At 48.0% G+C, this 23,903-nt stretch overlaps 1 protein-coding gene across 1 annotated transcript in view; it reads left to right on the forward strand.

Moving 5' to 3' along the window:
* Positions 1–23,903, forward strand: part of USP35 (ubiquitin specific peptidase 35) — a gene marked incomplete at its 5' end in the record, with an annotated part of 66,672 nt that overhangs the window by 30,280 nt on the left and 12,489 nt on the right. The window contains 2 exons of the mRNA XM_082247322.1: positions 21,566–21,659; positions 23,176–23,282. Coding sequence (XP_082103448.1) covers positions 21,566–21,659; positions 23,176–23,282 — 201 coding nt within the window. The remainder of the gene's footprint in view (positions 1–21,565; positions 21,660–23,175; positions 23,283–23,903) is intronic.

A 23,903-nucleotide genomic window follows, 5' to 3' on the forward strand; every position in this document is an offset into this window, starting at 1 on the left:
AACACACTGCATTACATACCCTGAACCCCTGCAGTCTGAGTTATGTATCCTAAACCCGTCACTGATTTCAGCACTCCCCAACCCCTGTGCTCTGCCTTACACCCCCCCCCAACCCCTGTGCTCTGCCTTACACACTCCCCAACCCCTGTGCTCTGCCTTACACACTCCCCAGCCCCTGTGCTCTGCCTTACACTCCCCAACCCCATGTGCTCTGCCTTACACACTCCCCAACCCCTGTGCTCTGCCTTACACACTCCCCAACCCCTGTGCTCTGCCTTACAAACTCCCCAACCCCTGTGCTCTGCCTTACACCCCCCAACCCCATGTGTTCTGCCTTACACACCCCCCAACCCCTGTGCTCTGCCTTACACACTCCCCAACCCCATGTGCTCTGCCTTACACACTCCCCAACCCCTGTGCTCTGCCTTACACACTCCCCAACCCCTGTGCTCTGCCTTACAAACTCCCCAACCCCTGTGCTCTGCCTTACACCCCCCAACCCCATGTGTTCTGCCTTACACACCCCCCAACCCCTGTGCTCTGCCTTACACCCCCCAACCCCATGTGCTCTGCCTTACACACTCCCCAACCCCATGTGCTCTGCCTTACACACTCCCCAATCCCTGTGCTCTGCCTTACACCCCCCAACCCCTGTGCTCTGCCTTACACACTCCCCAACCCCATGTGCTCTGCCTTACACACTCCCCAACCCCATGTGCTCTGCCTTACACACTCCCCAACCCCTGTGCTCTGCCTTACACCCCACAAACCCTGTGCTCTGCCTTACAACCCCCCCAACCCCTGTGCTCTGCCTTACACACTCCCCAGCCCCTGTGCTCTGCCTTACACTCCCCAACCCCATGTGCTCTGCCTTACACACTCCCCAACCCCTGTGCTCTGCCTTACACCCCCCAACCCCTGTGCTCTGCCTTACAACCCCCCCCAACCCCTGTGCTCTGCCTTACACCCCCCCCAACCCCTGTGCTCTGCCTTACACACTCCCCAACCCCTGTGCTCTGCCTTACACGCTCCCCAACCCCTGTGCTCTGCCTTACACACTCCCCAACCCCTGTGCTCTGCCTTACACCCCCCAACCCCTGTGCTCTGCCTTACACACTCCCCAACCCCTGTGCTCTGCCTTACACACTCCCCAACCCCTGTGCTCTGCCTTACACGCTCCCCAACCCCTGTGCTCTGCTATGCAGTCCATGACTATATTAATGAAGTTCTTTTTTAAAGTAGGCTCAGACAAAACAAAGCACATTTTATAAGTACAAGGAAGCCTGGGTTTTGTATAACCTCATCCCTTAAGCCCCTCCAACTGCTACGTGATTGGCCACGCCCACATTTTGCCAGTCTCCAAGTCTTATCCCTCCTCCAGTGTCTCTCATTCTGAAGTTCAAATGTTGGGAGGTATGCATCATCACTCTACTGCTGAAATCTACGGGGGGGGGGGGGGGGGGGGAGAAAAGACCAGAGTTGTATAAAGTACTCGAAACCCATACTTGAGTAAAAGTACAAGTGCTCAATCAAAAAGTGACTTGAGTAGAAGTGGAAGTGCTCGATCAAAAAGTGACTTGAGTAGAAGTACTAAAGTATTCAACATTTTTTGTACTTAAGTATTGCAAGTAGTTTTTTAAAAAATTTTGCTACTCAAGTACTGAAAGTAAAAGTACCAGTAGTTTTGAAAAAAAAATTGCTACTCAAGTACTGAAAGTAAAAGTACAAGTACTGTGTTATGTAGTTTTAAAAGAAAGAAGTCAAAAGTTTGAACATCATATTGTTTTTTATTATTTCAAATGCAGCTTTTATTTATACATACAGTAGCATTTATTTTAGTATGCGCTGATAATACACGTTTTGAGCTTCATGAAACCTGCCATCTACTGTTCTGGCAGTGGTAATTTTTATAATAGTAACGAGTAACTATGCAGCACAAAAAAAAAATATTGGAGTAGAAGTATTGAAATCATTGAAAGAATGTAGTGAAGTAAAAGTGGAAGTAGGAGAAGAAAATTCTACTCTAGGAAAGTACAGATACCGCCTTTCGGTACTTAAGTACAGTAGTGATGTAGTTCTACTTAGTACATCTCTGGAAAAGACCAGTCACTCTCCAGTCTCACACTGTATTACTGCCAGTGCAAGGACAAGGTCATCCAGAGCCCAGGGTGAACATGCCAAATTGCGCCCACCCCAAGATGTGTGAGCATCATGTGTCAGCGAAAATCCCCTCCCCCCCAAAAAAAAAATCATGCACTAATTTGCATGCCCATTCCTAAGCATAAATTCCCCCTCTTTCCAGTATAAATCTGCCCCCCCCCCCCCCCCCCTTGCTGACATTTCCCTCCACCCAGCACAAATCTTTGTCTCCCATTCAGTACAAAGCACAAATCCCCCCATCCCTAATCCCCCTTTCCAGCACAACCCCCCTCCCCTCCACAAATTTCCCTTCCTAGTACAAATACCCTCCAATTATCCCTACTAGCACAAATCCCCACCCCAAGATGTATGAGAATTATGTATCACCGAGAATCTCCTCCCCCCGAGAAAAAAAAAAAATCGAACACTGATCTGCGTGCCCACCACTAAACATAAATTCCCCTTCCTTGCAGTACAAATCTGCCTTCCTGCTGAAATCTCCCCACCCCCACCCAGTACAAATCTTTGCCCCCCTCCAGCTCAAATCCTCTTTCCTCCCATATGCTCCCAGCACAAATCCCCCCACCAAAAAAAAAAAAAATTCCCCTTGTAGCACTAGTCCTCTATCCCTCAAATTTCACCCTCCAGGCACAAATCCTCTCCCCCACTCCAAATTTCCCTTGCTAGCACACATACCCTCATATCATCCCTATTAGCACAAATCCCCCCTCCTTCCCAAAAATAACAATATATATTTCCCCTCTACCATATTATTTTTGTAGCACAAACCCCCCAAATCCCCCCTCCTAGTTACATAGTTACATACACAGTAGTTGAGGTTGAATAAAGACAATAGTCCGACCAGTTCAACCTGTGTAGATGTGTGTGGCTGTAATCATCTCACATACCCCTTAATGTCCTGATCCTTGAGATGTACGTCTAGAAGTCTTTTGAAAGCCACCATACTTCCCGCAGAAACCACCTCTTGTGGTAGAGAATTCCACAATCTTGTACCCTAACAGTAAAGAATCCCCCACATTGCCTGAGGTTAAAACGCTTCTCCTCTAATCGCATTGTGTGCCCCCGAGTCCTCATGCCATCCCTTCGACTGAACAGCTTTTTTTCTAAGCTGAGATCCCCATTGAGATATTTATAAATTGCTATCATGTCCCCCCTCAGGCGTCTCTTCTCCAGGGAGAATAAATCAAGCGATTGCAGACGCTCTTCATAATTAAGGTCCTCCAATCCCCTAATCAATTTAGTTGCCCTTCTCTGGACTCTCTCCAGCTAACTGTAGCACAAATCCTCTTCCCCCTGCCAACAAAAATCCCCCCAAATTTCCGCCTCCTAGTAAAAATCCTCTTCTCCCATCCCCCCTCCCAACACAAATCACCCCCAAATCACCACTCCTAGCACACCTCACTAAATGATACCACAGTGCTCTGGGCAGCCATCCCTCCTGCCCACCCCTTGTCCCGGCCCTGATTACTGCACAGATCTGGAAGAAATACACAAAGCATGCCGATATTCAAGTAGAACACACAGGACCAATGGATTTAGAGGATATTTGCTTATCCCGGAGTTCAGCTTTAAAACATTGAGTAAGAGGAAGAATACTCCGAACGTGTCCTTGTAGAACAGCAACCTGCATTTCACTATATTCCAGCATGAGATCCCAGAGGGAGGATGTTTACTGTAAATATCGATTTACTTTTCTGTTCTTTGGCCATTCAATAATGTGTTGAGACTAAAATAGAAACAAAAAAAATGACTTTTTTAAAAATAATTTTAAATCGCTGTGTCATCACAAAACTGCAACATTGCCGAGGCTCTAGAATTTCCTGAACAGGTTTATGTTTGCAGCATTTCAATGTTCGTTTTTTTTAAAGTAATTGCAATTTAAAGCCAGTCCCATGTGCCCAGACACGGCTTTAATCCCCGTGTGAAATGAATCACGAATCATTACCGGGCACTTTTACCCCCTTCCTGCCCAAGCTGGTTATCCGCTTTCAGCGCTGTCGCAGTTTGAATGACAATTGCACGGTCATGCAACACTGTACCCATATGACATTTTTTTTTCTACACAAATAGAGCTTTCTTCTGGTGGTATTTAACCACTTCCCGTCTGCCCACCATCAAATGACGGCGGAGCGGTGCAGCTATTTTATGACGCTTCTCATATGACGGTGTCCCAGTACAACCTCACTCGCGCGCCCACAGGGGCGCGCAGTGTGGTAATTGTGGCCGCGTCGTGTTGCTAGGACACGGCGCAACCCCGATCTTAGTAAAGAGCCAATGACTTGGCTCTTTACCCATGTGATCGGCTGTGTCCAATCACAGCCGATCACATGTAAATAAGAAAGTGCCGTTTATTGGCTCTCCTCGCCTCACGCTGTCAGAGTGTGTGGCGAGGAAAGCCGATCAGCGGCTCCTCCTCAAAGGGGAACCTAGAAAAGGTAATCAGGGCACTGATCATCAGTGCCCTGATTACAGAAAAGCTCAAAAACAGTGCCCACAGTACCCACAATCAGTGCCCATAGTGTTGACAGTCAGTGCCTGCTCATCTGTGCTGCCCATCAGTGCCCATCAGTGCCACCTATCAGTGCCCATCAGTGCCACCTTGCAGTGCCCACCAGTGCCGACTTTCAGTGCGCACCAGTGCTGCCTATCAGTGCTCATCAGTGCCGTCTATCAGTGCCACCTATCAGTGCCCATCAGTGCGGCATATTAGTACCTCCTCATCAATGCCCATAAGTGCCACCTCATCAGTTCAGCCTATCAGTGCCCATCAGTGCCGCCTCATCAGTGCACATCAGTGAAGGAGAAAAATTACTTAATTTCAAAATTTACTCACAGAAATTAAGAAAAACTTTTTTTTTTCAAAATTTTCTGCCTTTTTTATTATTTTTTTGTAAGAAAAAAAAAAAAAACAGCAGTGATTAAATACCACCAAAAGAAAGCTCTATTTGTGTGGAAAAAAATGATAAAATTTTTATATGGGTACAGTGTAGCATGACCACGCAATTGTGCGCTAAAAGCTGAAAATTGGCCTGGGCATGAAGGGGGTGAAAGTGCACTGTATTGAAGTGGTTAATCACCACTGCGTTTTTTATTTTTTGACAAATAAGGCCTCTTGCACACTGCAGCTTGAAAAAGCTTAGTACAGCTTTTCTTTTTTACTAAGCTAAAATCCAGCCCATTAACCGGTTCCGGACCACCCATAGCATATATACTGCGGCAGGCTGGCCCTCCCGGGCTATGGGCTACGGCAACTTTCCCGTAGTTAGTAGATGTGATAACTTTTACGCAAACCAATCAAAATACACTTATTCTGATTTTTTTTTTCCTTAAAATATATAGCAGAAAAATTGGCCTAAAATGTAAACAAAAATTTGATACAGTGCATTGCGAAAGTATTCGGCCCCCTTGAACTTTTCGACCTTTTGCCACATTTCAACAACAAGTGGGACACAATCATGAAGTGGAACGAAATTTATTGGATATTTCAAACTTTGTTAACAAATAAAAAACAGAAAAATTGGGCGTGCAAAATTATTCAGCCCCTTTACTTTCAGTGCAGCAAACTCTCTCCAGAAGTTCAGTGAGGATCTCTGAATGATCCAAAGTTGACCTAAATGACTAATGATGATAAATAGAATCCACCTGTGTGTAATCAAGTCTCCGTATAAATGCACCTGCACTGTGATAGTCTCAGCGGTCCGTTTAAAGCGCAGAGAGCATCATGAAGAACAAGGAACACACCAGGCAGGTCCGAGATACTGTTGTGGAGAAGTTTAAAGCCGGATTTGGATACAAAAAGATTTCCCAAGCTTTAAACATCCCAAGGAGCACATTGCAAAAAATGGATGGCTTCCTTACATGCCAGAGAAGATTTTTGTCAATAGTTCTATGGATTGTATTCAATTTTAATTTATTTATTGTTGATCCATATTGCACATCTAGCGCCAGTGGCGGCTGGTGCTCAAAATTTTTGGGGGGGCGCAAAAAGAAAAATGTAATAGGTATTGCTTTGCGTCAAAAAACGCAGTAAAAAATTGCGTGACTTTGAAGTCATGGTACAGGCATGGCACAGGTGATGGTATAGGCATGGCATAGGTGATGGTACAGGCATGGCACAAGTGATGGTACAGGAGATGGTATAGGCATGGCACAGATATGGTATAGGCATGTCACGGGTCATGGTACAGGAGATGGTATATGCCCCCTTTCAATGCAGAGACCAGTGTACATGCCCCCTTCAATGCAGAGTTCAGCGTGCGTGCCCCCTTCAATGCAATGAACATTGTGCTGTGCCCCCTTCAATGCAATGAACACTGTGCTATGCCCCCTTCAATGCAATAAACACTGTGCTGTGCCCCCCCAATGCAGAGTTCAGCGTGCATGCCCCCTTCAATACAACTGTGCTGTGCCCCCTTCAATGCAATGAACAATGTGCTGTGCCCCCTTCAATGTAATGAACAATGTGCTGTGCCCCCTTCAATGCAATAAACACTGTGCTGTGCCCCCCTCAGTGCAATAAACACTGTGCTGTGCCCCCTTCAGTGCAATAAACACTGTGCTGTGCCCCCTTCAATGCAATAAACACTGTGCTGTGCCCCCCCAATGCAGAGTTCAGCGTGCATGCCCCCTTCAATACAACTGTGCTGTGCCCCCTTCAATGCAATGAACAATGTGCTGTGCCCCCTTCAATGTAATGAACAATGTGCTGTGCCCCCTTCAATGCAATAAACACTGTGCTGTGCCCCCTTCAGTGCAATAAACACTGTGCTGTGCCCCCACAATGCAGAGTTAGCGTGCATGCCCCCTTCAATGCAACTGTGCTGTGCCCCCTTCAATGCAATGAACAATGTGCTGTGCCCCCTTCAATGCAATAAACACTGTGCTGTGCCCCCTTCAATGCAATAAACACTGTGCTGTGCCCCCTTCAATGCAATAAACACTGTGCTGTGCCCCCTTCAATGCAATAAACACTGTTCTGTGCCCCCTTCAATGCAATAAACACTGTTCTGTGCCCCCTTCAATGCAATAAACACTGTTCTGTGCCCCCTTCAATGCAATAAACACTGTTCTGTGCCCCCTTCAATGCAATGAACACTGTGCTGTGCCCCAACAATGCAGAGTTCAGCGTGCATGCCCCCTTCAATGCAATAAACACTGTGCTGTGCCCCCTTCAATGCAATAAACACTGTTCTGTGCCCCCTTCAATGCAATTAACACTGTGATATGCCCCCTTCAATGCAATTAACACTGTGCTGTGCCCCCTTCAATGCAATAAACACTGTGCTGTGCCCCCTTCAATGCAATAAACACTGTGCTGTGCCCCCTTCAATGCAATAAACACTGTGCTGTGCCCCCTTCAATGCAATGAACACTGTGCTGTGCCCCCACAATGCAATAAACACTGTGGTATGCCCCCTTCAATGCAATAAACACTGTGCTGTTCCCCCTTCAATGCAATAAACACTGTGCTGTGCCCCCCCAATGCAGAGTTCAGCGTGCATGCCCCCTTCAATACAACTGTGCTGTGCCCCCTTCAATGCAATGAACAATGTGCTGTGCCCCCTTCAATGTAATGAACAATGTGCTGTGCCCCCTTCAATGCAATAAACACTGTGCTGTGCCCCCTTCAGTGCAATAAACACTGTGCTGTGCCCCCTTCAATGCAATAAACACTGTGCTGTGCCCCCTTCAATGCAATGAACACTGTGCTGTGCCCCCACAATGCAGAGTTAGCGTGCATGCCCCCTTCAATGCAACTGTGCTGTGCCCCCTTCAATGCAATGAACAATGTGCTGTGCCCCCTTCAATGCAATAAACACTGTGCTGTGCCCCCTTCAATGCAATAAACACTGTGCTGTGCCCCCTTCAATGCAATAAACACTGTTCTGTGCCCCCTTCAATGCAATAAACACTGTTCTGTGCCCCCTTCAATGCAATAAACACTGTTCTGTGCCCCCTTCAATGCAATGAACACTGTGCTGTGCCCCAACAATGCAGAGTTCAGCGTGCATGCCCCCTTCAATGCAATAAACACTGTGCTGTGCCCCCTTCAATGCAATAAACACTGTTCTGTGCCCCCTTCAATGCAATTAACACTGTGATATGCCCCCTTCAATGCAATTAACACTGTGCTGTGCCCCCTTCAATGCAATAAACACTGTGCTGTGCCCCCTTCAATGCAATAAACACTGTGCTGTGCCCCCTTCAATGCAATAAACACTGTGCTGTGCCCCCTTCAATGCAATGAACACTGTGCTGTGCCCCCACAATGTAATAAACACTGTGCTATGCCCCCTTCAATGCAATAAACACTGTGCTGTGCCCCCTTCAATGCAATAAACACTGTGCTGTGCTCCCACAATGCAGAGTTCAGCGTGCATGCCCCCTTCAATGCAACTGTGCTGTGCCCCCTTCAATGCAATGAACAATGTGCTGTGCCCCCTTCAATGCAACTGTGCTGTGCCCCCTTCAATGCAATAAACACTGTGCTGTGCCCCCACAATGCAGAGTTCAGCGTGTGTGCCCCCTTCAATGCAACTGTGCTGTGCCCCCTTCAATGCAATAAACACTGTGCTGTGCCCCCTTCAATGCAATAAACACTGTTCTGTGCCCCCTTCAATGCAATAAACACTGTGCTGTGCCCCAACAATGCAGAGTTCAGCGTGCATGCCCCCTTCAATGCAACTGTGCTGTGCCCCCTTCAATGCAATGAACAATGTGCTGTGCCCCCTTCAATGCAACTGTGCTGTGCCCCCTTCAATGCAATGAACACTGTGCTGTGCCCCCTTCAATGCAATAAACACTGTGCTGTGCCCCCTTCAATGCAATAAACACTGTGCTGTGCCCCCTTCAATGCAATGAACACTGTGCTATGCCCCCTTCAATGCAATAAACACTGTGCTGTGCCCCCTTCAATGCAATAAACACTGTGCTGTGCCCCCTTCAATGCAATGAACACTGTGCTGTGCCCCCACAACGCAATAAACACTGTGCTATGCCCCCTTCAATGCAATAAACACTGTGCTGTGCCCCCCTTCAATGCAATAAACACTGTGCTGTGCCCCCTTCAATGCAATGAACACTGTGCTATGCCCCCTTCAATGCAATAAACACTGTGCTGTGCCCCCTTCAATGCAATAAACACTGTGCTGTGCCCCCTTCAATGCAATGAACACTGTGCTGTGCCCCCACAATGCAATAAACACTGTGCTATGCCCTCTTCAATGCAATAAACACTGTGCTGTGCCCCCCTTCAATGCAATAAACACTGTGCTGTGCCCCCACAATGCAGAGTTCAGCGTGCATGCCCCCTTCAATGCAACTGTGCTGTGCCCCCTTCAATGCAATAAACACTGTGCTGTGCCCCCTTCAATGCAATAAACACTGTGCTGTGCCCCCTTCAATGCAACTGTGCTGTGCCCCCTTCAATGCAATGAACAATGTGCTGTGCCCCCTTCAATGCAACTGTGCTGTGCCCCCTTCAATGCAATGAACACTGTGCTGTGCCCCCTTCAATGCAACTGTGCTGTGCCCCCCTTCAATGCAATAAACACTGTGCTGTGCCCCCACAATGCAGAGTTCAGCGTGCATGCCCCCTTCAATGCAACTGTGCTGTGCCCCCTTCAATGCAATAAACACTGTGCTGTGCCCCCTTCAATGCAATAAACACTGTGCTGTGCCCCCTTCAATGCAACTGTGCTGTGCCCCCTTCAATGCAATGAACACTGTGCTATGCCCCCTTCAATGCAATAAACACTGTGCTGTGCCCCCTTCAATGCAATAAACACTGTGCTGTGCCCCCACAATGCAATAAACACTGTGCTATGCCCTCTTCAATGCAATAAACACTGTGCTGTGCCCCCCTTCAATGCAATAAACACTGTGCTGTGCCCCCACAATGCAGAGTTCAGCGTGCATGCCCCCTTCAATGCAACTGTGCTGTGCCCCCTTCAATGCAATAAACACTGTGCTGTGCCCCCTTCAATGCAATAAACACTGTGCTGTGCCCCCTTCAATGCAACTGTGCTGTGCCCCCTTCAATGCAATGAACAATGTGCTGTGCCCCCTTCAATGCAACTGTGCTGTGCCCCCTTCAATGCAATGAACACTGTGCTGTGCCCCCTTCAATGCAACTGTGCTGTGCCCCCCTTCAATGCAATAAACACTGTGCTGTGCCCCCACAATGCAGAGTTCAGCGTGCATGCCCCCTTCAATGCAACTGTGCTGTGCCCCCTTCAATGCAATAAACACTGTGCTGTGCCCCCTTCAATGCAATAAACACTGTGCTGTGCCCCCTTCAATGCAACTGTGCTGTGCCCCCTTCAATGCAATGAACAATGTGCTGTGCCCCCTTCAATGCAACTGTGCTGTGCCCCCTTCAATGCAATGAACAATGTGCTGTGCCCCCTTCAATGCAACTGTGCTGTGCCCCCTTCAATGCAATGAACACTGTGCTGTGCCCCCTTCAATGCAATAAACACTGTGCTGTGCCCCCTTCAATGCAATAAACACTGTGCTGTGCCCCCTTCAATGCAATGAACACTGTGCTATGCCCCCTTCAATGCAATAAACACTGTGCTGTGCCCCCTTCAATGCAATAAACACTGTGCTGTGCCCCCTTCAATGCAATGAACACTGTGCTGTGCCCCCACAACGCAATAAACACTGTGCTATGCCCCCTTCAATGCAATAAACACTGTGCTGTGCCCCCCTTCAATGCAATAAACACTGTGCTGTGCCCCCTTCAATGCAATGAACACTGTGCTATGCCCCCTTCAATGCAATAAACACTGTGCTGTGCCCCCTTCAATGCAATAAACACTGTGCTGTGCCCCCTTCAATGCAATGAACACTGTGCTGTGCCCCCACAATGCAATAAACACTGTGCTATGCCCTCTTCAATGCAATAAACACTGTGCTGTGCCCCCCTTCAATGCAATAAACACTGTGCTGTGCCCCCACAATGCAGAGTTCAGCGTGCATGCCCCCTTCAATGCAACTGTGCTGTGCCCCCTTCAATGCAATAAACACTGTGCTGTGCCCCCTTCAATGCAATAAACACTGTGCTGTGCCCCCTTCAATGCAACTGTGCTGTGCCCCCTTCAATGCAATGAACAATGTGCTGTGCCCCCTTCAATGCAACTGTGCTGTGCCCCCTTCAATGCAATGAACACTGTGCTGTGCCCCCTTCAATGCAACTGTGCTGTGCCCCCCTTCAATGCAATAAACACTGTGCTGTGCCCCCACAATGCAGAGTTCAGCGTGCATGCCCCCTTCAATGCAACTGTGCTGTGCCCCCTTCAATGCAATAAACACTGTGCTGTGCCCCCTTCAATGCAATAAACACTGTGCTGTGCCCCCTTCAATGCAACTGTGCTGTGCCCCCTTCAATGCAATGAACAATGTGCTGTGCCCCCTTCAATGCAACTGTGCTGTGCCCCCTTCAATGCAATGAACAATGTGCTGTGCCCCCTTCAATGCAACTGTGCTGTGCCCCCTTCAATGCAATGAACACTGTGCTGTGCCCCCTTCAATGCAATAAACACTGTGCTGTGCCCCCTTCAATGCAATAAACACTGTGCTGTGCCCCCTTCAATGCAATGAACACTGTGCTGTGCCCCCACAATGCAATAAACACTGTGCTATGCCCCCTTCAATGCAATAAACACTGTGCTGTGCCCCCCTTCAATGCAATAAACACTGTGCTGTGCCCCCACAATGCAGAGTTCAGCGTGCATGCCCCCTTCAATGCAACTGTGCTGTGCCCCCTTCAATGCAATAAACACTGTGCTGTGCCCCCTTCAATGCAATAAACACTGTGCTGTGCCCCCTTCAATGCAATGAACACTGTGCTGTGCCCCCACAATGCAGAATTCAGCGTGCATGCCCCCTTCAATGCAACTGTGCTGTGCCCCCTTCAATGCAATAAACACTGTTCTGTGCCCCCACAATGCAGAGTTCAGCGTGCGTGCCCCCTTCAATGCAACTGTTCCGTGCCCCCATCAATGCAGAGTTAAGCGTGCGAGCCCCTTTCAATGCAGAGCGCCACAGCATTGTTCCCAATCACTGCAGAGCGCCACAGCATTGTCCCCAATCACTGCAGAGCGCCACAGTATTGTACCCCAATCACTGCAGAGTGCCACAGCATTGTCCCCCAATGATTGCAGAGTGCCACAGCATTGTCCCCCAATGATTGCAGAGCGCCACAGCATTGTCCCCCAATGATTGCAGAGCGCCACAGCATTGTCCCCCAATGATTGCAGAGCGCCACAGCATTGTCCCCCAATGATTGCAGAGCGCCACAACATTGTCCCCCAATTATTGCAGAGCGCCCACAGCATTGTCCCCCAATGATTGCAAAGTGCCCACAGCATTGTCCCCCAGTTATTGCAAAGCGCCACAGCATTGTCCCCCAATGATCGCAGAGCGCCACAGCATTGTCCCCCAATTATTGCAGAGCGCCACAGCATTGTACCCCAATGATTGCAGAGCGCCACAGCTTTGTCCCCCAATGATTGCAGAGTGCCAGCATTGTCCCCCAATGATTGCAGAGCGCCACAGCATTGTCCCCCAATGATTGCAGAGCGCCACAGCATTGTCCCCCAATGATTGCAGAGCACCACAGCATTGTCCCCCAATGATTGCAGAGCGCCACAGCATTGTCCCCCAATGATTGCAGAGCGCCACAACATTGTCCCCCAATGATTGCAGAGTGCCAGCATTGTCCCCCAATTATTGCAGAGCGCCACAGCATTGTACCCCAATGATTGCAGAGCGCCACAGCATTGTCCCCCAATGATTGCAGAGTGCCACAGCATTGTCCCCCAATGATTGCAGAGTGCCACAGCATTGTCCCCCAATGATTGCAGAGTGCCACAGCATTGTCCCCCAATTATTGCAGAGTGCCACAGCATTGTACCCCAATGATTGCAGAGCGCCACAGCATTGTCCCCCAATGATTGCAGAGTGCCATCATTGTACCCCAATGATTGCAGAGCGCCACAGCATTGTCCCCCAATGATTGCAGAGTGCCACAGCATTGTCCCCCAATTATTGCAGAGCGCCACAGCATTGTCCCCCAATGATTGCAGAGTGCCACAGCATTGTCCCCCAATTATTGCAGAGCGCCACAGCATTGTACCCCAATGATTGCAGAGCGCCACAGCATTGTCCCCCAATGATTGCAGAGCGCCACAACATTGTCCCCCAATGATTGCAGAGTGCCAGCATTGTCCCCCAATTATTGCAGAGCGCCACAGCATTGTACCCCAATGATTGCAGAGCGCCACAGCATTGTCCCCCAATGATTGCAGAGTGCCACAGCATTGTCCCCCAATGATTGCAGAGCGCCACAGCATTGTCCCCCAATGATTGCAGAGTGCCACAGCATTGTCCCCCAATTATTGCAGAGTGCCACAGCATTGTACCCCAATGATTGCAGAGCGCCACAGCATTGTCCCCCAATGATTGCAGAGTGCCACAGCATTGTCCCCCAATGATTGCAGAGTGCCAGCATTGTACCCCAATGATTGCAGAGCGCCACAGCATTGTCCCCCAATGATTGCAGAGTGCCACAGCATTGTCCCCCAATTATTGCAGAGCGCCACAGCATTGTACCCCAATGATTGCAGAGCGCCACAGCTTTGTCCCCCAATGATTGCAGAGTGCCACAGCTTTGTCCCCCAATGATTGCAGAGCGCCACAGCTTTGTCCCCCAATGATTGCAGAGTGCCAGCATTGTACCCCAATGATTGCAGAGTGCCAGCATTGTCCCCCAATGATTGCAGAGTGCCAGCATTGTACCCCAATGATTGCAGAGTGCCAGCATTGTCCCCCAATGATTGCAGAGTGCCAGCATTGTACCCCAATGATTGCAGAGTGCCAGCATTGTCCCCCAATGATTGCAGAGTGCCAGCATTGTACCCCAATGATTGCAGAGTGCCAGCATTGTACCCCAATGATTGCAGAGTGCCACAGCTTTGTCCCCCAATGATTGCAGAGTGCCACAGCTTTGTCCCCCAATGATTGCAGAGTGCCAGCATTGTACCCCAATGATTGCAGAGTGCCAGCATTGTCCCCCAATGATTGCAGAGTGCCAGCATTGTACCCCAATGATTGCAGAGTGCCAGCATTGTCCCCCAATGATTGCAGAGTGCCAGCATTGTACCCCAATGATTGCAGAGTGCCACAGCTTTGTCCCCCAATGATTGCAGAGTGCCACAGCTTTGTCCCCCAATGATTGCAGAGTGCCAGCATTGTCCCCCAATGATTGCAGAGTGCCAGCATTGTCCCCCAATGATTGCAGAGTGCCAGCATTGTCCCCCAATGATTGCAGAGTGCCAGCATTGTACCCCAATGATTGCAGAGCGCCACAGCTCACTTACCGGTGGTGATCGAGTCTTCTCTTCCAGTCCAGATGACCTCCACTCCTCTGGAGACGCTGCGCGGCTGCGGCCTGGTGAGGTGACTGCCTGGTCGGGTCGTCCGTCTCTCTGAAGTCGATTCCGGTGTCCGGTCTGCTCTCCGAGTCTCCGCTGACTCTGAGTCCGCTCCGCTCTGCTGTGCCCATCCGTCCACCGCACTGACTCGTGACTGACGTACGCGACGTCAGCGGGGTCACGGGTCAGCATCGGATGTCCTGGATGATGATTGGTCCAGGCTGGAGACTGGACCAATCACAGCCAGGACATTCCGAAAGTGGGGGTTTCCTAGCGCTGTACCCTGCGCCCAGGTTACGCCCCAGAAGGCAGCCAATCGGCGCCTCTTCTGGGTCGTAAACCCCACCCCCCCACAGCCTCCACATAGGCCGGCGAACACAATTTTTTTTTTTTTTGAAAACTTTATCGATTTTTTGTAATTTTTTTTTTTTTTTTTTTTAATTTTTTTTTTCTTTTCTTTTTTTAGGGGGGGGCGGCGCCCTGGCGCCCCCTATGCACAGGCCGCCACTGTCTAGCGCTGCACCATATTCTCTATTGTTTTCATTTTGGTGTTGTTTATTGTACCAAGGTGTTCAGCAGCTTTGATTTTACCTATATTTGCTTGTGCCAATATATTTTTCTGGTCACTTTGATCAGAGATGCAGCCAAGAGGCCCATGATCACTCTGGATGAACTGCAGAGATCTACAGCTGAGGTGTGAGACTCTGTCCATAGGACAACAATCAGTCGTATACTGCACAAATCTGGCCCTTATGGAAGAGTGGCAAGAAGAAAGCCATTTCTTAAAGATATCCATAAAAAATGTCGTTTAAAGTTTGCCACAAGCCACCTGGGAGACACCAAACATGTGGAAGAAGGTGCTCTGGTCAGATGAAACCAAAATCGAACTTTTTGGCAACAATGCAAAACGTTATGTTTGGCGTAAAAGCAACACAGCTCATCACCCTGAACACACCGTCCCCACTGTCAAACACGGTGGTGGCAGCATCATGGTTTGGGCCTGCTTTTCTTCAGCAGGGACAGGGAAGATGGTTAAAATTGATGGGAAGATGGATGGAGCCAAATACAGGACAATTCTGGAAGAAAACCTGATGGAGTCTGCAAAAGACCCGAGACTGGGACGGAGATTTGTCTTCCAACAAGACAATGATCCAAAACATAAAGCAAAATCTACAATGGAATGGTTCACAAATAAACATATCCAGGTGTTAGAATGGCCAAGTCAAAGTCCAGACCTGAATCCAATCGAGAATCTGTGGAAAGAACTGAAAACTGCTGTTCACAAACGCTCTCCATCCAACCTCACTGAGCTCGAGCTGTTTTGCAAGGAGGAATGGGCAAAAATTTCAGTCTCTCGATGTGCAAAACTGATAGAGACATACCCCAAGCGACTTACAGCTGTAATCGCAGCAAAAGGTGGCGCTACAAAGTATTAACTTAAGGGGGCTGAATAATTTTGCACGCCTAATGTTTCAGTTTTTTATTTGTTAAAAAAGTTTGAAATATCCAATAGATTTCATTCCACTTCATGATTGTGTCCCACTTGTTGTTGATTCTTCACAAAAAAATTACAGTTTTATATCTTTATGTTTGAAGCCTGAAATGTGGCAACAGATCGAAAAGTTCAAGGGGGCTGAATACTTTCGCAATGCACTGTATATAGCAGATAGTAAAAAATATTGTTTTTTTTTCAGAATTGTCGCTCTTTTTTTGTTTATAGCGCAAAAAATAAAAATCGCAGAGGTGATCAAATACCACCAAAAGAGAGCTCTATTTGTGGGAAAAAAAGGACATCAATTTTATTTGGGTACAGCGTCGCATGACTGCGCAATTGTCCTTTAAAGTATGACTTGGTCATTAAGGGGGAAAATCTTCCGGTCCAGAAGTGGTTAATTGTAATGTGCCTATGCACACAGGCGCGTAATAGAGCACCATGCATTCTTCAGTAAAAACAAAATAGAAAAATCTGCATTTTTGGTCAGTAATTTAAGCCCATGCGTGCAAATACGCGCAAATCTGCACAAATGGCCATTTACATAATGCACAAAACAAGAACATGAGAATACGTTTCCGCGCATTTGCATAAAATGCACGCGAAATTGCGGGAACGCATATGCGCAAAAATACGTGCAAGTACATGAAAAAAAAAAAAACTGATGAAAAAGTAGATGCTCAAAGAGGAGTATTGTATGTAAGAGACCTAATAGAAAATAATGAAAATTTCTCTTATAAGGTTTTGCAAATAAATAAACTTTCTTCACAAATTTAGTTCAAAATGCATTCTGCTATATTTCTTTGGTAAAAAATAACCCAAATCAGTGTCTATTATTTAGTCTGTTGGAAAGGTATAGAGCCCACAAACTCTGCTATATACAGTGCCTTGAAAAAGTATTCATACCCCCTGTAATTTTCCATATTTTGTCATGTTACAACCACCGACCGACACAAAGTGGCACATAATTGTGAAGTTGAAGGAAAATGATAATTGGGTTTCAACAATTTTTTACAAATAAATATGTGAAAAGCGTGACGTGCATTTGTATTCACCCCCCTGAGTCAATACTTTGTAGAACCGCCTTTCCCTGCAATTACAGCTGCAAGTCTTTTTGGGGATGTCTCTACCAGCTTTGCACATCTAGAGAGGGACATTTTTGCCCATTCTTCTTTGCAAAATAGCTCAAGCTCTGTCAGATTGGATGGAGAGCGTCTGTGAACAGCAATTTTCAAGTCTTGCCACAAATTCTCAATTGGATTTAGGTCTGGACTTTGACTGGGCCATTCTAACATATGAATATGCTTTGATCTAATCCATTCTATTGTAGCTCTGGCTGGATGTTTTGGCTCGTTGTCCTGCTGGAAGGTGAATCTCCGCCCCAGTCTCAAGTCTTTTGCAGAATCGAACAGGTTTTCTTCTAAGATTGCCCTGTATTTGGCTCCATCCATCTTCCCATCAACTCTGACCAGCTTCCCTGTCCTTGCTGAAGAAAAGCATCCCCACAACATGATGCTGACACCACCGTGTTTCACGGTGGGGATGGTGTGTTCAGGGTGATGTGCAGTTTTAGATTTCTGCCACACATAGCGTTTTGCTATTAGACCAAAAAGTCCAATTTTGGTCTCATCTGACCAGAGCACCTTCTTCCACATTTGCTGTGTCCCCCATGTGGCTTCTCACAAACTGCAAACAGGACTTCTTACGGCTTTCCTTCAACAATGGCTTTCTTCTTGCCACTCCTCTATAAAGGACAGTTTTGTGGAGTTTACGACTAATAGTTGTCCTGTGGACAGATTCTCTCACCTGAGCTGTGGATCTCTGCAGCTCCAGAGTTCCCATGGGCCTCTTGGCTGCTTCTCTGATGAATGCTCTCCTTGCCCGGCCTGTCAGTTTAGGTGGACGGCCATGTCTTGGTAGGCTTGCAGGTGTTTCCTCTTTCTGATGATTATTGAACAGTGCTCTGTGAGATGTTCAAAGCTTGGGATATTTGTTTATAACCTAACCCTGCTCTAAAGTGGGCCTGTACAGTGATCAGTCATAAGCTGTGTCTGTCCTCCCAGAACAAGTGTCCCCGCCCGGGAAGGTGTTAATGCATATCCACAGCCTTCCCCTCAGTCTTGTACAGTTGTACCGGCTGTGATGGAACACCATTCGCACTTTGTACTGCAACCAGTACCTTTCCTGGAAGGAGGCAAGGATTTTTCCCTGGTGTCGCTGCTCACGGGCTAGCTCTTCTTTCCAGAGTTCCAAGCAGATTGAATCATACCATCCTAGCAGGACCTGCTCTGACACTGGTCCCCTGTGCTGTATCCGCATCTCTCGCAACCTCCTTCCGAATTCCTCTTCCATGGCGGCTGGTATCTCTACCTCTCCTCTCCTGCTATCTGGACCTTGGATCCTAGTGGAGGTCTGGATGTCCGAGACTGCAGGAAGCATCCCACTGCTGCCACCAATGTGACGAAACCGGACACCCCAACTGGGTATCTCCGCCAAGAAGCTGCTTCCTAAGCTCTGGAACACAAGATCCTTGAATCTGGCTATAGTTACCCCAAGAACAAGGAAATACCAGTTTTGGAGCAAACCAGAATAGGAACTGTTTATTAAAACACAGGCACATAGAGATATACACCCTGGGACAATCCCCCCCTCCCCTTTTGCAGCTAATCCACATACACATATACATCCCATAATAGGTTGATCCCAAGGCAGACAGAAACAATAGAACAATGGGATACGGGCACTTATAATAATAATAATAAATAATAAACCCCACCCCACCTCACCATGTAGCAAGGGTCTATGAGACACCCCTGCAATATTCTAGCAATCGGAAAAGTCAAATTGTTTATCTCTTGAGGGATATTGTTCAGAAATCTTATTGTCCCAAGTGAAAGAGCTCCTTCATTCTTTCAACACAAACCACACATATAGAACCCAGGATAACCGAGGTAAAACAAAATGCCAGTCCAGTGTGGTTGTATAGCGAGTCTGATTAGTGCAGACCCGATTGGGGTTCTTGGTCTCCCTGTGCCTCTTATAGACACAGGGTGACTTACACATAAGATGGGCCGGAGGAAGCGTGACAAGGAGTTGTAAGGTAACCTGGATTCCACCAGCCCCCTGCACAAAGTGACTCCTGTCACACCGGCTCTTCTCCTGGGCTAACGTTGCTTACTCTGATTTCACTGCACACTTTGAGTTTATCACAGTGTGCATTAGAAGCTGCAGCAAGTCAGATAGAGCCCGTCCTATTTCTTGATTTCCTGGCTGGAGGATGTCCAGCACAATCTAGCCCTTTCATCTCCAGTCTGACTGTCCCTGGCCCACACTTTTCATTCATTGGCTTTCAGTTCTTTCATGGAGCCTCAGCATTACATGTGAGCGTTACCTAGGGCAGTCTGCTGGGTGTCTGTAATTGTAACCCTCACATTTATTTTATGTAGCAGGCTGCATTTTCCAAAATACTGCAAAAGAGTATTTTGGCATCATGCTCTTTCGTACAAGCTCCACCCCTTGTGTGATGTGATTATTTTGGCAAAATAGAGAGAATTATCAGAATGGTGCAGGTAGGGATACAGCTAAGCTACAACATAATCATACATGTGACTGTGCTGTAGGTGTGTAGGATTATACTAAAAAGTCCAAAGGTCCAAAGATATCTGTTGCGGCTTCTCAATGAGACTGAAGTAATCTCTGCAATATATAAAGGAAACGGCAGAGGGCGCCAACTAAGTGCAGTATATAGGAAAAGACTTTCTTAAAAATCATAACTGGAAACTCACAAGACGCATAAGGCTAAGAGCATGTAATCTGCCCAGTGTGGTTCGCTGTGCAGCCTCAGTGTATCTTCAGGAGCCAGGAAGCAGACAGCAGCAGTGGCGGCTGGTGCATTGGGGGCGCAGGGGCGCCGCCCCCCATCCATGCGTCCAGCCCCCTAATCTACATGCAGGGCGCCGGACGCATGGACTTCAATGGGGCTTTTTTTAACCATGTGATTAGAGCCAGAGGCTCTAATAGGCTAAAAAAAAGGGTGGGCTCAGGGCGTAGAGCACTGCGCCCCGAGCCCACCCAGTTGTGTGACAATAGCGAATGAATATTCGCTATTGTCACACGGAACCTCCTCCTGGCCAATCAGGAAGTGGGTAATGAGACCAGTTTCCTGATTGGCCGCAAGGAGAAGCCATGCCATTGGGCATGGAAGAGGAGGGAGGAGACGCAGAAGACTGAGGGGGAGGAAGCCGAAGTCGCCACCATCGTTTGCTGCTGGCAGGGTGAGTGAGCCGGGGGGGGGAGGGATCCTGCTGTGGCCCTGGGGGGGGGGGGGGGGAGTATGGTGTGCGGCCTGGTGTGGTCCAGGGGGGGGTATGGTGGGGTCCGTCTGCCGCCCCCGCCGGCCCATGGAGCACCAGCCGCCACTGGACAGCAGCCTCTTTTTTCTGGCTCCTGAAGACACGCTGAGGCTGCCCAGCAAACCAAACTGATCCCATTGACTTCAATGCAAAATCGTGTTCTATTGACTTCAATGCAAAATCACGTTCTATTGACGCTAGCCACATTAGTTAACTTTTAAAAATATTTTTTAAAAACCGTCCATTTCGGTTTTGGTTTTTGGCCAAGCGCATCCTGAATTTTCGGCTTCGGTCCAGAATTTTAATTTCGGTGAACCTCTACTATATACTGCATCCTCTTTCTATTATATTTTGGCTACTATATTGGGCTCTTAGAGGCAGCATGGGGTCTGCTTTTTACAGTATGCAGAGTATTCCCCTGTTTGTTTGTTTTTCTGTACAGACTACCAGACCAAAAAAAAGAAGAAATGGTTTTATGTGATGTGAATCTCCTGACTCCTCTTGACATCCCCTGCACCTCTTCCACAGTTTTCTTGCTTTAGCCACAAATGCCCAGAGAGAAATAAGATCAACAAAAGAAATGACAAAAGATTAATTCTGAGGCCTGGTGCTGCCCCCTCCAACCCCGCTACCCTAGGCATAGGGTTGCCTCCTGTCCAGGATTCACTCGAACAGTTCAGGTTTTTAATCATGGGTCCAGGATTCAGTCCACCTGAAACCCGGACACAATATTCAAACAGGAATGTGGCTCAGAACAGGGCCTGACAGGAGGGTGAGGGGGCACTATGCATTACTATTCTCTTTGGAGGGCCCAAAGGTCCCCTAGGTCTGTTACAATCCTATAGTGTATGCTAAAAAAAAAAAAAAATTGTGGTTTACCGCTAAAGTGTTCAGGTTTGTCATAAAGAAAAGGTGGTGACCCTACCTATGCACTAGCCCACGATTGCCGTTATGGTAGATAATACAGCCATGGTGGGATACCCTGAGCTCCAACAGTTGCAACGCAGCAGTAGAAATGTAGTAGTTGTAGAAGTAGAAGAGAATCCATCTTGTTCTGATTTGATCCCTATAAACGGGATAATAGTGTTGGTTTCCATTGATGTCCATTGACTTTGCGTTGTCAGTTTCAGACACTCAGTGCTCTGCTTGCGGGACAGCAGCTCCCAGCCTCTGATGATGAAGCTGCAGTACCTATTTGCTTTTCTTGAGCACAGTCAGGTAAGTGGGATCCCATTTCATTTTTTTTTTTTGAAGCCCAACTGAAGCCAGGTAGACGTTGTATCACAATCTCCATTTTCTTAGGTTTATCTTTGCTTTCCTTTTGCTTTCCACTGTCCAGTTGGACAGTGTGTCTAAATGAGTGATGGATGGCTGGCTGGCACATTGTGGTGGGTGGCTGGCTTTCATGCACCCTGTGGCGGGGTGGCTGGCTGGCACCCTGTGTGTGTGTGGGTGGCTAGCTGGCACCCTGTGGTAGGTGGGTGGCTGGCATAGGGGCTGTGGGTGGCTGGCTGGTACAGGGCCTGTGGTCGGCTGGCTGGTACAGTGCCTGTGGCTGGCTGGTACAGGGCCTGTGGGTGGCTGGCTGTCTGGCACCCTGTGGTGGGCGGCCGGCTGGCACCCTGTGGGGGGTGGCTGGCACAGGGGCTGTGGGTGGCTGGCTGGTACAGGGCCTGGATGGCTGGCTGGCTGGTACAGTGCCTGTGGCTGGCTGGCTGGTACAGCGCCTGTGGATGTGGGTGGCTGGCTGGCACTGGGCTGCTGTGGGTGGGTGTATCGCTGTGATACACTCCCGCGAGACTAGTCCCGACTCCAAGGCGAGGGAGGCGGCCTAAGAAGGCAGAATGACGTCACAAAAATATCGGCAATATCGGCCAGTTCCGGGGCCGACACCGATATATCGGAGAAAGTGCATATCGGCCACCGGTCTATCCCTAGTCTAAATATGACGAGGCACCAGGGCCAGACCACCCTGCCCCGTGTGTGCTATCCTATAACAGACCTGAACCCTTTCTTCCTCCACCATGAATGAGGATGCACGTTGCCAAAGGAGAAAGAGGGAGCACTTTCCAGATGTTGGTATTATGGATAACTGTGAAAGCAGCTTATGAATGAGAAACACATTTATTGAAGGAAACAATAGTTAAAAATGTGTGTTAAAAACACATTTGTAAATATATGCAAAAGCTGCAGAGGCCGCATCACAGCACCCCAGTGTACTGCAGGTCTAACTCTATAAATTTGAGAAATATATTTGCAAATGTGTGCAAACAAAACTTGTTTTTAATGTGAACTGTTAGACAGGGTCTTCAGTTTGTTTCAGAGTCCTAACCTGGTCTATAATAAAGACTAAATATATTTAAAGGTAGACGTCTATCTGGGCTTAAAGAGTTCCCATGAACCTGTGGCAGAATGAACAGATACTAGAAGAGTCTACTGAACGGAGGGAATTTTCCCTTTTTTTGGGTTTCCTTTACCCCTAATTTATCATTCTTTTGAGGAGTCAATACATTTTTGCAAAAGAGGGTTGGAGTCCTTGAAGTCTTTCGCTATTGGAAGGTTCAGGGAGTGTCCGAGAACAGCTACAAGTAAGATAACCTGTAGGGAAAGCAGGAGAGCCTGTTAATATCCAATTTTGGCCAATTTTAATATGTTTTTATTCTATTATTATTATTATTATGTGAAAATATTGTAAGTGAAATTATTGATTCGGCTTTGTGTTTTTGTTCCCCAGCGTCCAGCAGTCTCACCGGAAAGTTTTTTGGCTTCTTCTTGGCCTCCTTGGTTTACTCCAGGCATTCAGCAAGACTGCTCAGAGTATCTGAAATATCTCCTAGATCGGTAAGCAGAAGCACAACTTCATTTTACCACAAAAATAATACCTCTGCTTCGCTTTTAAAGGGGCATTTTACAATTCTAACCACACCACCTTCTCCCTCACTAGAGCAGTGGTTCTCAACCTTATTGGGACCACGGCCCGGTAAGTTCTTCCAAAACCTTCTATGCCCCAACAGTAAAAAAAAAGATCATACTCACAAAAAAGTAGGGGAATACAAAATATGTACTGAAATTCTGGAAGGCTTTGAATGGGATTGAGTGTCACTATGGGGGGAAGAAGGTTTTGGAAGGACTTAGGAAACTCTGCAGCAGACATAGAGGCCTTTGAGATCATGAGGTCTCCAGAAGGAGCTGGACGCAATTTTGGGGGATGGGGCCTTTGAAGGAAGCTGGAGATCTCTACATGGAGCTGTTTTTTTTTATAGGAGCAATGTGGGCGGCTGGAAGGCAATGCAGGGGTTAGGGGGCACTCTGGGACACTGTTAGGAGCACTATCAGGGGCTGGGGGCTCTTCAGCAAGCTGGGGGTGGGGGACAATGTATGGGGCTGGGAGCATTGTTAAAGATTGGTAGGCATGAAGGGCTCCTAGGGTGGCTGTGGGCACTTTGAGAGGTTGCGTAGTGC

Source organism: Pelophylax lessonae, assembly GCF_965119305.1.
Source record: "Pelophylax lessonae genome assembly, chromosome: 2".
NCBI lineage: Eukaryota > Metazoa > Chordata > Amphibia > Anura > Ranidae > Pelophylax > Pelophylax lessonae.